This window comes from Anomaloglossus baeobatrachus, chromosome 9 (genome assembly GCF_048569485.1).
Source record: "Anomaloglossus baeobatrachus isolate aAnoBae1 chromosome 9, aAnoBae1.hap1, whole genome shotgun sequence".
NCBI classification, from domain to species: Eukaryota; Metazoa; Chordata; class Amphibia; order Anura; family Aromobatidae; genus Anomaloglossus; species Anomaloglossus baeobatrachus.
The window spans coordinates 58354899-58370498 of NC_134361.1; the positions used below are offsets into that span (position 1 = coordinate 58354899).

The 15600-nt window shown below is 44.5% G+C and overlaps 1 protein-coding gene across 1 annotated transcript in view; it reads right to left on the reverse strand.

Moving 5' to 3' along the window:
- GPC4 (glypican 4) overlaps nucleotides 1-15306 on the reverse strand; it is a 162958-nt gene extending 147652 nt beyond the window's left edge. Inside the window, 1 exon segment of the mRNA XM_075322661.1 lies at nucleotides 14897-15306. Coding sequence (XP_075178776.1) covers nucleotides 14897-15053 — 157 coding nt within the window. The 5' untranslated portion in view covers nucleotides 15054-15306.
- Nucleotides 15307-15600: the final 294 nt, after the last annotated feature.

A 15600-nucleotide genomic window follows, 5' to 3' on the forward strand; every position in this document is an offset into this window, starting at 1 on the left:
GGCATTTTGGAAATGCTGTGTCCATGCTGCGGATTTTTCCGCGGCGGATTTGCCGCGGATTTTGATCCGGAAAAATCTGCAGCATGTCAATTATTGTTGCGGATTTTGATCCGGATTTTGGCTATAGAATGGGGAAAAAAAAAAATCCGCATCAAAATCCGCAGCAATTCCGCGGTAAATCCGCGGCAAAAAAAAAGGTGCGGATTTGCCGCGAAAGTCGCGGATTTTCATGCAGAAAAATCCGCAGCAACATTCTACCGTAGACACATAGCCTAAGGGTACCGTATGTGCTCATGATCAGGACCTGGACGCAGCGTGTCTTGCCTGACCTGCGAGGCCGTTAGTCTCCTCCACAGGAAAACGCAGGAGACCGCAGCTACTCGTACCCACGATCAGGGTTCGGGGCGCTGCGGTCTCTCGCTTGTGTTCTCCTTACGGAGGATGCATGCAAATCAGCAGCAAAGAATTGACATGCTGCGGCTCGGAAAGCCGCTCCGCAGGTCAGTGTTTGCTGCGGAAAAAAACAAGCACAGTGGGCACGAGATTTCTAGAAACCCATCCACTGTGTTTGTACTGTACAACGCAGCGAGACACGCTACATCCAAAACGCTGCAAACTCTGATCGTGGGCACGCAGCCTTAGGCTTCTGAACTGGATCTGCTCCAAAATCTGCATAATAATAATAAATAATAAATAATAATAATAATTTATTCATTTATATAGCGCTATTAATTCCACAGCGCTTTACATATATCAGCAACACTGTCCCCATTGGGGCTCACAATCTAAATTCCCTACCAGTATGTCATTGGAGTGTGGGAGGAAACCGGAGAACCCGGAGGAAACCCACACAAACACGGGGAGAACATACAAACTCCTTGAAGATGGTGTCCTTGGTGGGATTTGAACCGAGGACCCCAGCGCTGCAAGACTGCAATGCTAACCACTGAGCCACCAAACAGTGCTGCCCTTACACTTAATACTCTTTGAAGTAAACAATCAAATAGATCTGCTCCACAATCCTCACCAGAAAACTCCATGTGAAAATAGTCTTAAAAAAGGGGGAAAAAAAAATGAAAGAAAATCCTCTAAAATTATATAAAAAGAACTCTGTGTACATAGCCTGAGTCCAAAATGTGGCTGCATAGGTGCTTCAGAATGACAATCTGGATCAACAAAAGCCAATGGGCACCGTACTACAAACCTGTACCACATCGATCTGTAATACAAACATGTATGTCTTTAGAATACGATCTGAAAGCAGAGAAATTTTAAAGAAAAAACAATGTAGCCAGAAAAAATAAAAGAAGAGATCAGAAAGCACAAAAGCCATGTAAGGGTCTATGCACACATTACAAAAACTCCCGCACCAAATCTGCATCTCTTGGAAGGAAAAACACAGCGGTAAAAATACATGTTTTTCGATGCGTTTTTGGTTAGTTTTTTCACTGAAATCTCTTGGTGAAAAACGGTGACAAAAGCAAAAAAAAAATATTGAAATGCTACAGATTATTTTCGATATTTATTTCAATACTACAGTAAATCTGCAAAAAAAAAAAAAACCTCAACATGTGGACAACACATCTGGATTCTCATCAACTTTGGTGGTATAAGGATTTGCTTACAGTTTTGTAACAAATCTGCACTAAAATACGCAACAAAAACGCAGCACAAACGCAACATGTGCAAACAGTCTAAGGCTATGTGCACACTATCAAGACCCGCTGTGTACTGACCTGCAGGGCCGCGTCTCCTCCGCAGCAGACCGCAGTTGCTCGTGCCCACTATCCGGGCTCGGGCAGTTGTGGTCTATCGCTGTGTTCTTCCTGCAGAGAACAGTCGTGTTTCCGCAGCAATAAAATGACATGCTGCGGCTCGGGAAGCCGCACCACAGGTAAGTATTTCGCTGCAGGAAAAAAAAGCACAGTGGACACGGGATTTCTATATATCCCATTCCACTGTGCTTGTACTGTACAACGCAGCGTTTTGGACGCAGAGAAAACATGTTACATCCAAAACGCTGCAAACACTGATCGTGGGCACGCAGCCTTAGGCCTCCGAGGCCTTCAACGTCCCTTTTTAAAGGGAACCTGTCACCACTTTTTTGGCTTATAGGCCACCACCACCGGGCTCTTATATACAGCATTCTAACATGCTGTATATAAGAGCGCAGGCTGGGGGTATAACAAACACTTTATATTCCTTACCTAACGGTTGCACGGTGGGCCTTATGGGCGTCTGCGTTGTCTAGTGGCGGCATCACCTCTTTTGTCCATCTTTGTTCTCCTTCTCTAGCCGCGGTGCATGACGGGTCCGACGTCATCCACACTCACCGGCATTCAGGTCCTGAGCAGGCGCACTTTGATCTGGCCTGAGCAGGGTGGATCAAAGTATTATAGTGCGCCTGCGCAGGACCAGCGAGTGTGTATGACGCAGCCGCGTCATGCAACCAGGCTTCAGAAAGAGGACGAAGATGGCCGAAAGAGGAGGGGCCAGCACTGGACAACGGAGACGCCCATAAGGCCCACAGCGCGACCGTTAGGTAAGTATTATAAAGTGTTTTTTATGTTATACCCCCGGCCTGGGCTCTTATATAAAGCATGTTAGAATGCTGTATATAAGATCCCGGTGGTGGTAGCTGCAGCTTATACGCCAAAAAAGTGGTGACAGGTTCCCTTTAAACACATACATGCAAAAATGGTACCGGTGTCAGTGAGTCATCCCTGTGCCCGTTTATATGATCCGTGTGTCAGTGTTTATCACAGATTCATCAATGGATCGACTTTCAATGTTAAACACGAACAGCACAAGGATTGTACACTGATGCCATTAATGTGCTGTTCGTGTTTTTCACGGACCCATAGACTTTTATTAGCCTTGTCATTGTGCACCCGTGGAAAAAACGGACACGTGAAGAATACGATAGGTTATAATGGGTATCTGTTGCATCTGAGAAGAGAAAAAAAAATGGATCCCACCCAGACAGGTGAAGGAAGGCGTAAGGCCGTATATTTGCACTCAAGATGTTTTATAGAAAGATGCGATACGATGCGATTTATTGATCCCGTAGGAAATTATGGTATATTATGAAATTACAACCGTCGATTCTTATCTCTTTTGGAAACAACAATTTTCATCCATAAATTTATGGAAAATCTTCTCTGTAGATGGTCTTCAAGCACGATATACGGTCCAATCCCGACCAGTCTAATTTAGATCGTCCCATAACTCATTGTGCGATTGCCGCCATTGTGATCATAGGGTTGTACAATAGCAAATTCAAGGCAACATTTACCAAATTTTATATTATGTTAAAATAATAAAATATTCAGCGACTGGTTTTTGAATCATGGTAGATGTGACAAACTGTGTACTGAATGGGGGAGGAAGCAGCAGGGTTAACAGGCCCTGGGGGAAGGGGGTAAACAATTAAAGTCCAGACCTGCCTTCCAAACTAATCAATGATTGCCAACATCCTAAAAATCCACCCTGCAACATATTCGCTCCACTGTGCTCCATTTATGACCAACAAATGTCCCCAAATATTTCCATAAACACCTTTGATCCTCCAAGAACAAAATGTTACAAAAACAAAGACATATGACTAAATAAACCCGTGCAAGTGAATGATGCAGAAATGCTGAGCTCATCACCGGAGCCTTCCTTCATTTCCATTCCTATCTCCAGACAAAGGAGTTTAAGATTTCCTGAGAAAACAAGTAAATTTGCTGACATTAAGAAAACAGTGATGATAGTTTAGTCCAAAACATACAAAAACGAAAAGAAGCCTGATAAAGGGCAGATAGCAAATGACCAAGCTAAAGGGCCATTTAGAAGAGCCAATAATTTGGTGAATGGCTGTTTGTAGACACGATGGGTCCAGATTATAGCCCCGGTCACACATAGCAAGATCGCTAATGTGACGCCTCTGAACTAGTCAGGGTGTCACAGGCAACTGCACTCCTTTCCTTATGGTGCAGAGCCCACCCTCCATGGTTCTGGGATCCTAACTATTGGTATTGCTTCCGTCAGCATTCAAATCCTTACCACACCCCATACCACACCCTGTCAGGCACCCCAGTGGGTGGTCTAGCTGGAATAAGGCCACCCGCCGAGGGGTCAGGCAGGCTGGTGGTAGGGATTATAGTCAGATCAGTGGTAGCCCTCAGAGTGAGGAGCTAGGGGAGTTGTAGCTCCCTGGGAGACTTTGGCTAGGTCGCAGACAATGGTCTGGGACCGGAGGAGTCGGAGACCCGGTCGCAGAGTATTGGAGAAAGGTGCCAGACTTAGTTTTGGAGAATTGGTCGGCACCGGAATATCTAGTAAGTTGACTGGTACCGAGCACGACAGGGTACTAAACTCTAGATCAGGGAGTAGCTTCACGCAACCTGATAATTAACCTGTTGAGGATAGTCTCTTTATGAACTTTCCACAAGAGCTCAGAGATCGAAGGCACCAACACGAGGGGGATAGGGCTTTCCAACCCATGCGGCCCACTGAAATACCAAGTGTCAGCCATCGAGAGCACAGCTCCTCTATCAAAATATAGGGAGCGGGACCCCGCAAGCTTCAGGCCGAGGGGTCACTCAAACGTCTAAACATCAGTGCAAGGAGCTAGGTCAGGACCATCAGCAATACCAACAGGAACGGATTCCCGGACGGGCTCCACAGAGAGGTAGCAGCACCCAGAGACTTGGTTTACTCATGTGTCAGAGTCTACTTAATGGTCGCACCAACATCTACACGGCCTGAGTACGCTGAACCCCCCCCCTGCGCCCTGCCTGCTGCTCAGTCTGCACCACGCTGCCCTCCACCAGCAAACATCCAGAGTCCTGGGGCCTTCCCCTACCCGTGGAGGGAACGTCATCTGGCTGCCCCCACTATCTCCCCGGGTACTCCCATCGGCAGCGGCGGTACTCCCCTTACCGCGAACCACGGGTGGCGTCACGAACAATAACCTCCCCTGTAAATAGACTCCCTCTTTTATTTTCAAGTGGCCACGAGCCCCCAGGTCCGGAGACCCTCGAGCCATAGCAACCCCTGAATCCGATCAGTCAGACTGCTGCAGGGGCGGTACACTAAAACGTCACAGGTTTTGTGACGTATCAGCGATATCGCTGTGTGTCACAAGCAGCAGCGAGCGGGCCCCTGCTGCGAGGTCTCTGACCGTGACAAAACAATCAGGACCATTTTTTGCTTGTTGGTCTCCTGCTGTGCAGAACTCATCAGGGTGTTTGACGGCGGGAAACCAACGAGCGCCGGTTCCGAGTGTGCAGGGAGACATCGTTACACGGGTCGCTGGTGGCTGATGGCTGGTTGCTGTGGAGATCTGCCTGATTGACAGCTCAAGAGCGACGTTCCAGCGATCTCTGCCTGGTGGGATCGCTGGTGGGATCGCTAATACATCGCTATGTGTAATGGGACCTTATAGGACCCTCCAACAGTGCTCACTGGTGGGGGCCGCAGCTTATAGGGGGCAAATCTGGTGCCAGGTCACCCTTTAAAGAACCTACTTTGCACATTGAATGTCCATTGACCTTTTTAAATAGGCCTGGATATGACCACTGATCTTGTAAAAGAGCAATAAGGCAACAGTCCAATTTTCTTTCAAGGGATTACATTATCCAAAAATGCCAGATAGCCACTAATCTCCCCTAGAGAGCGAGCACGGGTCACCTGTAATGAGGACTTCTCTCCAGAGATGTCATTTTAGTAAATATTTGTATTCACCATGAAACAATTCTGGACCTTTCTACATTGTGCGGCTCCGGTTATTCCTCCTCGAAATGTATAAACAAATTTACAACTGGGTTAGTACCATTATCCTTAGTAAAACGAGACAATGAAAGTGTGCAGGGACGCACCCCATACTAGTAACCTCCAGCAGCCATATTAATCAGAACTTTACAGGAGGAATAATGAAGGAACCGCACTATGTAGACTTCACAGTAAAGATGCTCCAGAATGGTTGACTCATGGGAAACACAATCATTTACTAAAAAAAAAAGACAAGACAAAAAAAAAATAGTGGACAGATCCCCGTCAAAACTGCCAATGTGCTAGAAAGGTCTAGTTGATTGCTTGATACAGTTTTGGCCTTAAATTAGTTGGCCTGTTTTCAAGAGTTATGGAATAGAGATGAGTGGACCCGTTGAACTTCGGTTTGGCGAGTGACTAGACTGCCAAATTCTCTAGTTTTTCCCCATGCGGGTGATTTCCATACCTGCGGTCACGTGCTAATTAGACTATCCTCCACTAAAATATTGAGAAATGGTGAGGAGTCCGGTTGGCATGCGACTGTAAATTTGCAAATCACACACAAGGGGCCGTATAACCACCAACACGCAAGGAGAATACATGGGAACGTGCACACTGTCAGGATTCTACTTTTTTTTTTCTTCTTAGACTGTACAATCCCTAGAAACTAGCAAAAATACCTAGTTTGTTACCCTGAAGACTCAATTTGGTCACCGATCAGAAATCTGTATATAATTGCCTGTGGAAATCCCAATTAACAGAGCTGAGTAGCCAATTATTTACAAGCAGCTTCTAGGTCAATCCCTTTAAAATAGTAGCTGCACAACAGAGCAGAAAGTCCAGCACCAAAGACCTAAGTTGAGAGCCAAGTAAGACCGGGTACACATATCCGGCTTTTCGCCAGTTTGACAGATGTGGCACACGCCAGTACAGTGTATACAGTACACTGGCAGCGCAACAAGTGCCGGTCACATGCTGTCATGCGAGCGGAGCATGTGACCCGGAAGTTGCGGCGCTGCCACGGTACTGTATCATACTGTACTGGCGTGCACCGCATCTGTCAAACCGGCGAAAAGCCGGATATGTGTACCCGGCCTTAGCAGCTATAGCAACCAGCCGGGACTAAAGGGGGTGCCAACTTGTTGTTGGCACCCCCTTTAAGCGTGGACCTGTAGAAGCGCTACTCCCGGTGCGAAACGGCAGCCGTCGTCTTTGCTTCCGCATCCTCCCATTGTTCCTTCTGTCTGGATGAAATAAAGGACTGTTTTTTACTGCCTTGGGTGAGTGCCTCCTTTATTCTATTTTTTCATATCTAAACCCCTTTAATATGGCAACTTCTCATCCTTCCCAAACCTCATTAGAAGTGTAGAGGTCCACGTCCGCATAGCTTCTGCTGTGAGAGCATCAGTCGAGGGTCATGCGACTATGATGCGATTGTATCACAGCTGCAGAGAAGAGGGAGGGAGCACTTTCTCCCCATCTCCTCCACTGCCGGTCTCTGCGTACATCGCACTGCGGTTGGATGACATGCGAGTGCAGTGCGATGTTTCACACGCTCCCATAGACTTGTATAAGGGGGGTGCGTGAGCTGAAAATCACCGCCAAACGCAGCATGCTGCGATTCCATTCTCAGGCAGATATGGCATGAGAACTCAATTGCAGACGGACACTGCCCTATAGTTTTGCACGAGGGTGAGAGCAATACAATGTTTTATCGGATTGCAATTGTCCATGCAAAATGCAAGTGGAACTGAGCCCAAAATCTGAAATCTGGACATTAAAAAAAAAAAATAAAAATAAAATAAAATAATAATAATAATAATAATAATAATAATAATAATAATAATAATAATTATTATTATTATTATTATTATTATTATTATTATTATTATTAAAAAAGAATCTCATGTAGCATTTCCCAAAAGCTTCAAAATAAAGTCACACATTGCAATCTAAAATACAGTGTAATACAACAAACTAATCTAAATAAAAAAAAAAAGAAAAATTGCCTTTTAGCTTCTCGTCCAAAGTTATGTTGCTTTGCATCAACACCCAAAAATAATTAGGGCTGAAAAGATATATAATAAAAAAGGAGAAGGTGGAAATTATTAGGAAAGAATCACTAGGACAATCGTCAAGGGTCTCCCCTCTACCACCACACTTTGCTCAACCCTGAAAATTCTGTGCACATTTTTCTCATTCTGAAGGGTACAAATATTTCTGGTGGCTCAGATCAAATTTCGCCTGGAGAAATTCAGTCTTTCTGGCCATCTTTACAGAAACAGACAAAAAAAAAAAAAAAAGGGTAGGGAAGGTTGTCTGCAAACTTTAGGACGCATATAAAGAGGTAGTCTAAAAAGCACTGACTATTTTGGAACAGGTACACAATGATAATCATAGCATGTAGATTTACTCAGTTGTAAAACCAGCCCTTAACACATTTCTGGCCTGATGCAAAAGATTCACTTAAATGAGAGGAGCGCACATTGTCCTGAAAGTGAAAGGGAACCTGTCATCTCCCCAGCCCATCCAAAACCACCAGCATAACTTTACTCAAAGGGGTGGTTCACTAGTTATTTTTCCAAGGCACATCGATATTATGTTGAGAAACAAGGTTTCTCTCAAATACCTTGTGATGACAGTAGTGTCTGTGAGAGCACTATTGGTCTACTCATCCCCTTCTCGTGACCCCCAGGCTCCGTGACCTCTGATGTCTGGTGAGGTCATGTCAACTTCCAGTTGACCTGACATCACCGAGCCCGGCCCCAGGCTTCCGTGAGTGACTGGGCTATGGGCGGCGTTTCACCGCTCATCACATCCCAGCGTCACAGCCCATCATCTCCCTGCTCCCTCCTTCATTGCAGAGCTCCCCAAGCAGGAGCATCCTCTTCTTGTGACCCCCAGGCTTCATGACCTATGATGTCTGGTGATGTCACGTCAACTTCCAGTTGACCTGACATCACTGAGCCCGGCCCCAGGCTTCCGTGAGTGACTGGGCTGTGGGCGGCGTTTCATTGCTCATCCCAGCCCAGCGTTGCCCACAGCCCAGTCACTCACGGAAGCCTGGGGCCAGGCTCAGTGATGTCAGGTCAACTGGAAGTTGACGTGACATCACCAGACATCATAGGTCATGAAGCCTGGGGGTCACAAGAAGAGGACGCTCCTGCTTGGGGTGCTCTGCAATGAAGGAGGGAGCAGGGAGATGATGGGCTGTGACGCTGGGCTGTGACAAGCGTTGAAATGCCGCCCATAGCCCAGTCACTCACGGAAGCCTGGGGCTGGGCTCAGTGATGTCAGGTCAACTGGAAGTTGACATGACATCACCAGACATCATAGCGTCACGAGAGGGGGATGAGCGGACCACAACAGCACCGCTCAGAGGCACTACTGCCAAAACAAGATATTTGTGAGAAACCTTGTTTCTCATCATAATATCGATGTGCAATGGAAAAATAACTAGTGAACCACCCCTTTAAGCACCTTCCTTCTGAAAAATCTAGTTATAAATCTGGATCACAGTATGCAACTTATCCAGGAATGGGTCCAGTGGGGTGCTAACTCCCCCAAGATATTAACCATCCACCACACTGGCGATATTTCACCATCAGAGCTCAGTAATAGAGCTGAGCGAACCCAATATTCAGACTGAACACAGACTATACTCCAAAAACAGAGTCCAGGTACTTTACATATGCAAACCACCCGCGCGAGCATCGCTGTGCTCGGATACGCTCTGTTCAGTGTGAGCCATTTGCAGCGTTTCAACAGGTCGCACTTGGGGTAACAACAGCATGATCAGATGTAGTGTGCATGCCAGAAAAAAAAAAAAAGAAGAAGAAGAAGGGCGGGGAGGGGCGGGGGGGTAGACCCTGCCCAATCTCCCCCTGGAAGTGTTCTGCTTCTGGCTGGCTGCATATAGGTGGAGAGTCAAACTGCCAATTAGTGACTTCAAATGAAGTTCAGGTCAGATCCGGGTCCAGAACCGAACTTTAAAGTATGGCTAAACCCGTCAAACCGAGCTTGAATGGACCTGCTCATCTCTACTCAGTAACTCTCGAACATGAATAAGATGTTCCACCTTCCTAGCCAACAGTAATGAAGCTGAGGAACTACTCATTGCCCAGAGGGGTCATTAGGGACACCGATCTCCACTTTGCTGTGCTGGTCGCAAAGTAGGATTGGCGTTACAAATGCCAACCTGCCAAGAAAGAAGAACATCACATTCACGCGCAAGAGTTGTTGAGTCTTGATGGTGACGTCAACTGTGTGGTGGACTTTAATCCCTGGACAGGATTACTAGATCCAAGGCAGGACTAGTCTGGGGGAATCGGGACACTGCTAGAGTAGTCTTGGATAATTTATACACTGCAAAACAAATTTATAGCTTGATTTTTCATGCTCAGAAATCTGTATATGGCACATGAAGGATCTTCTTATAATCCAAGTTTAGATTTATATAAAGTTGAGCTTTAGGAGGCACTGACAAGTTCCTTTTTAAAGCGAAGAGTCAACACAAATTTACTGTTCAAAACAAACAGGCTCTCGGGGCACCCTTTGCACAGCCAAGGAGTTCAGCGCAACTATTAACTTTTTCCCCCCAATCTATCTCTGCCTCTTGACTGGCTCCTGTAAAGCCAGAGTTGTCATTCAACAAAGATGGAGAAGAAGTAGGTGGAAAGGTGCACTGTACTGCTGGACCACACCAAGGGTGCACCAAGTGACTGTGCTTGGTTTGTACAGTCATTTTATGCTGACAAACCCTTTAAGAGGGGCCCCCAAACAATAATATTAAAAAACAAAAGATGCATGGACAGTTTAGACAAAAATCCAAAATGTTGATTGATGTAATAAGTCCAAAACCACAAGATACCCCTTGTTATAAGCTATCAAAAGTTGATGAGGCAACAGTCACCACCACTTTTACATACATTAGGGTTTGAAAATCTCCAGAAGTTAGATAGGTAACAAAACTGGAAATCTGATTCAGGGGCTGGACATTTTTACCTACGGATGTTTATGAAGGCCTATTAATGGCTCCTCAACCATACTAGCAGGCCATATATGAACTCAGAACTACCTGTTGAAGTATGGAATGGCTTGATGACTAATGTGAACGGGTGTATCCCAACTTTCCCTCTAAGGCCAGAGTAAACTTGCGAGTGACTCGCATTGCATCACCTGGCATGGCCGCGCACTCCCATGACAGGAGTGTCTCAGCTGCATAGAAATACATGCAGCCGACCCGCTCCTGTCAGCAGAGTGTGGACCCGTGCCAGGTGATAAGATGCGAGACTTGTGCGAGTCTCTCGCAAGTGTGATTCCAGCCCAAGGCAGATATCAGACATGATGAATTTTAACATTCCCAATTTTCTGTTCTCATGTGAGATAAGTTGTGCCAGCAATGCCTAGCAGCAGACCACCTACCTACGCCAGTTGAGAATGCATGCTCAGCTAAACTGAGCATGCATGTATGGGAAGGTCAGATGAATGCAGCTGTAACTGGCTCTTACAATATACAGTGACCTGTCCATCCCTGACATATAGTGCACCTTCTGCTGATTACTTGGGTGGGAAGATAGTAATAAAATCAAGAGAACAACATCTCTCCAAATGGAGGAGATTACAGAGCAGCAGCAAACTTCCTTTTATATACAGAGATCATAAACTATCAGCTCACATATACTGAAAGGAAGCCATACATTTATGGGTTATTAAAAGATGACTATCCTTTCTTGCACCTTGTGTTCTTTTACCTTGTAAGTTTAACTTGTGAGAACTTACAAAAAAAAAGTAAAAGTTACACAAAAAAAAACAAAAAAAAAAAAAACACAAAATAAAAAGTTGCCATGATCTCAAAATATACAGTATTACTACTATGGGGTGTGTGTGTGTGTGTGTGTATATATATATATATATATACACACACATATTATATATACACACACACATATACACATATATATATATACATATACATATATATATATATATATATATATATATATATATATATATATATATATATATATATATATATATATATATATATATATATATATATATATATATATATATATATGTGTATATGTGTGTGTGTGTATATATATATATATATATATATATATATATATATATGTATATATATATGGGCGTGTGTATATGCATGCGTGTGTATATGCATGCGTGTGTATATGCATGCATGCATGCGTATATCCATGCATGCATGCGTATATCTATGCATGTATGTATGTATGTATATGTATGTATTAACATAACGTTTGCTTGAATAAAAATCAAATAAAAAAAAAATGCACGTCGCAGTACAGAAATAAACAGACTGAGTGACACTTCCCATTTTTCCAACAGCATCTATTTATGGCCCAAATGATGTCCCTGGAAAAGAAAAAAAAAAAAAAAAAAAAAAAAAAACACAGGAGCCTACCAGCTGCTCTGAAAAAGCACACCTACAGAGGAGAACACTGGAGGATCTGTGCTCGCTGAGTTTCCATCTTGATTGGAAGTTTTAATGGAGAAAGAGAAATTAACATAATCTATGTATAAAGTGGAAGATTTGAGGCGAGCGTGGCTTCAGAGGGAGACGTGTCCATTTACTTGGACAATTAAAGAGTTTTGATTAGATATACTGTGAGGACAAAGCAAAGACTTTAGGACCAAACTGGAATTCTTTCATAGCTGCTAATAAAAAGAATCTTAAAATAGTAAAAAAATAAGCAATGGCAACTTTAGGGACACTAACAAACTACGTTGTGAGATTAGTCCGTCCCTGCTATACTGTACATCTCTGCAAGAAGACCAACACCCATATATGTAAACAACCAAAAAAAAAAAAATTCTAAACAGACGCATCCAATCCTGCAAGTGGTTCTACAAAGTCTTTGAACATTTAATGTAGTCAGAGGTGACAACCCTTAAAGTATTAGCGGCAACTGTTACCATCCATAAGGGTTGTCACCCTTTCGCAGACTATGAATAGCAAGTACATCACCATTGTTATTCAGAATCACATTACATAACAATCCAGATATAAACGTTATTGAGGGTTTTAGGGAAATTGGAGTCAGGACTGTCACTAGTGGATGTCACCCATCATATGTTACTGGTGAAGAAATATTAAAGCTGAGGACAATCCAGGGGAGAGTGATAGTGGTGTAAACAGGCAAGGCACAGATGGAAAAAAAAGAGCTGCAAGACATATGCACTCCACTCATCCTATCATACAGGTATACAAAATAGAATATGTGCCCACGTTTTGGCAGCAAAACCTAATATTGACTATCCAAATGCAAAAACTCCCTGTTCTGTATTATTCATCGCTCCAAGTCCAGACTGCGGAGGAATATTTTCAAACCAAACATTTTGAAAAGGAACGAAAAAGTGCCAGACATACGGTAACTTCTCAAAGACCATCTGTAGAACTGAAAGGGTTATTGTCTGATTAACCCATAGGAAAGACGAGAACACCCCCCCCCCCTCACCTGACAAGGTCCCAATGTAAAAGAAACAGTAATATACACAAATCATAAATATTTGTAAATATATACACCTGAACCCATTGAGAGACTATATACACCTGAACCCATTGAGAGAATAAATATGTTCACCTGAACCCATTGAGAGACTATATACACCTGAACCCATTGAGAGACTAAATATGTACACCTGAACCCATTGAGACAAAATATATACACCTGAACCCATTGAGAGACTAAATATATACACCTGAACCCATTGAGAGACTAAATATATACACCTGAACCCATTGAGAGACTAAATATATACACCTGAACCCATTGAGAGACTAAATATATACACCTGAACCCATTGAGAGACTAAATATGTACACCTGAACCCATTGAGAGACAAAATATATACACCTGAACCCATTGAGAGACTAAATATATACACCTGAACCCATTGAGAGACTAAATATATACACCTGAACCCATTGAGAGACTAAATATATACACCTGAACCCATTGAGAGACTAAATATATACACCTGAACCCATTGAGAGACTAAATATATACACCTGAACCCATTGAGAGACTAAATATATACACCTGAACCCATTGAGAGACTAAATATATACACCTGAACCCATTGAGAGACTAAATATATACACCTGAACCCATTGAGAGACTAAATATATACACCTGAACCCATTGAGAGACTAAATATATACACCTGAACCCATTGAGAGACTAAATATATACACCTGAACCCATTGAGAGACTAAATATATACACCTGAACCCATTGAGAGACTAAATATATACACCTGAACCCATTGAGAGAAGGAAGATGAGAACTTTGTGACAACTAATCAGCATAAAGCTATCATCTACTCACAAAAAGGATAAAGCACTGAACAAAGGTCTACAAGCAGGAACAACAAACAATGCAGAAGGACACAATGCATTAGCACGAACAATGGGAAGGAGCGTCCAATAACCTAAGGTAGAGCGAGGAAATCCTGCCCCAAGGTGCAATTATAAAGTGAATGCCTCAGGTCTGCAGAACACAAGCCGGATGGTGAACCCAATCCAGACCTTGGTTCCGGTATGAACCACTAGTTGGCCCTAAACTGACCACGTCTTGTACAGTAATGGCCCAAATCATTACTCCCTGCCTACAACATATGGTCAACTGGAAATGTTAGGGGGATCTTTCCAAGAAGTACATTACGAAATCGTACGATTACTAGGATCGGTTATGGGATGGTCTTAATTAGGTTTTTCTTGAGTGGGTAAAGTGTTGCGTCTCCGCTCAACGGTGTTACTGATCCAGAACCAATGGAAGGTCTACCCTGGGGACTCCGCACTTGAGGTCCCCCTTCTTACCTGGCCCCACAGCCACAAAAAGGAGGTGGGGTAAGGATTCTTCCTTAACGCCCTCTCTTCTCCAGCCTATGCAGTGCCATCAGAAGTCCCTGGTACATCGCCCCCACTCCAGTTACGGGACACATCAGCACGTCATATCGGAATATCACAATGTATGGCACCGGTGTGCCCAAAATCCCCACATAGGGCCAGATCTGAACCCAACCGTACCCTACTGGGGTAAATCACTGCACATTTTACCAAAGCCCCCCCCCCAATCACCACCCTGGAACCACTCACCATTGATTTCATGGGCTGGAGCATCATTCAGGTTGAAGCCTTTGGACTCATAAAGTTTCCGGACCTCCACACAACTTTTCGTCTTGTCTGCCTGGACGCTCAGGCTGCAGACGGCTAAAGTGCAAACCAGCAGAGGGGAGAAGGATATCCAGAGCATGATGCCGGCAGAGGACAAAGAATGCACAGAGGGGAACAGATGAGGGATACAAAGTGTCTGCGCCGCTTCCTTGTGGCTCCGGGGGCAGCAGCTCCTCTCTCCTACGGGGCGCACAGACTTTTGCTCGGCACCAGAAGTTTGCAAAGTGCCGTGTGGCCGTGGCTGTGCCCTGCTGCCGCTCCGGAGTGATTGGCCGCAGCTCTGCTCACTCGTCCCCCTCCTCCAGTCCTGTGTCCGGGGCGCACTGCGCAGGGATCTGGCACTGGGCGCAAAGGGACGCATGCGCAGACAGGGGAGCAAAAGCCTGGAATGCTGGAGGGAGGGCGCTCAGCTGTTTAACCCCTGCAGGGACTCGCTCTACGTGTGTGCAACACAATACGTGTAGTGTTTAACACATCCATCAGGAATGCGCACTTAACCCATTCACTTTTGTGCGCCATGGAGATTTTAACACCTTCCAGGCTGGATTTACATTGATTGACTTTTATTTTTAGTGTGAGATTGGGGGTTAGAGGTGGGAGGAAGATTTCTGGTGATACATTTAGTT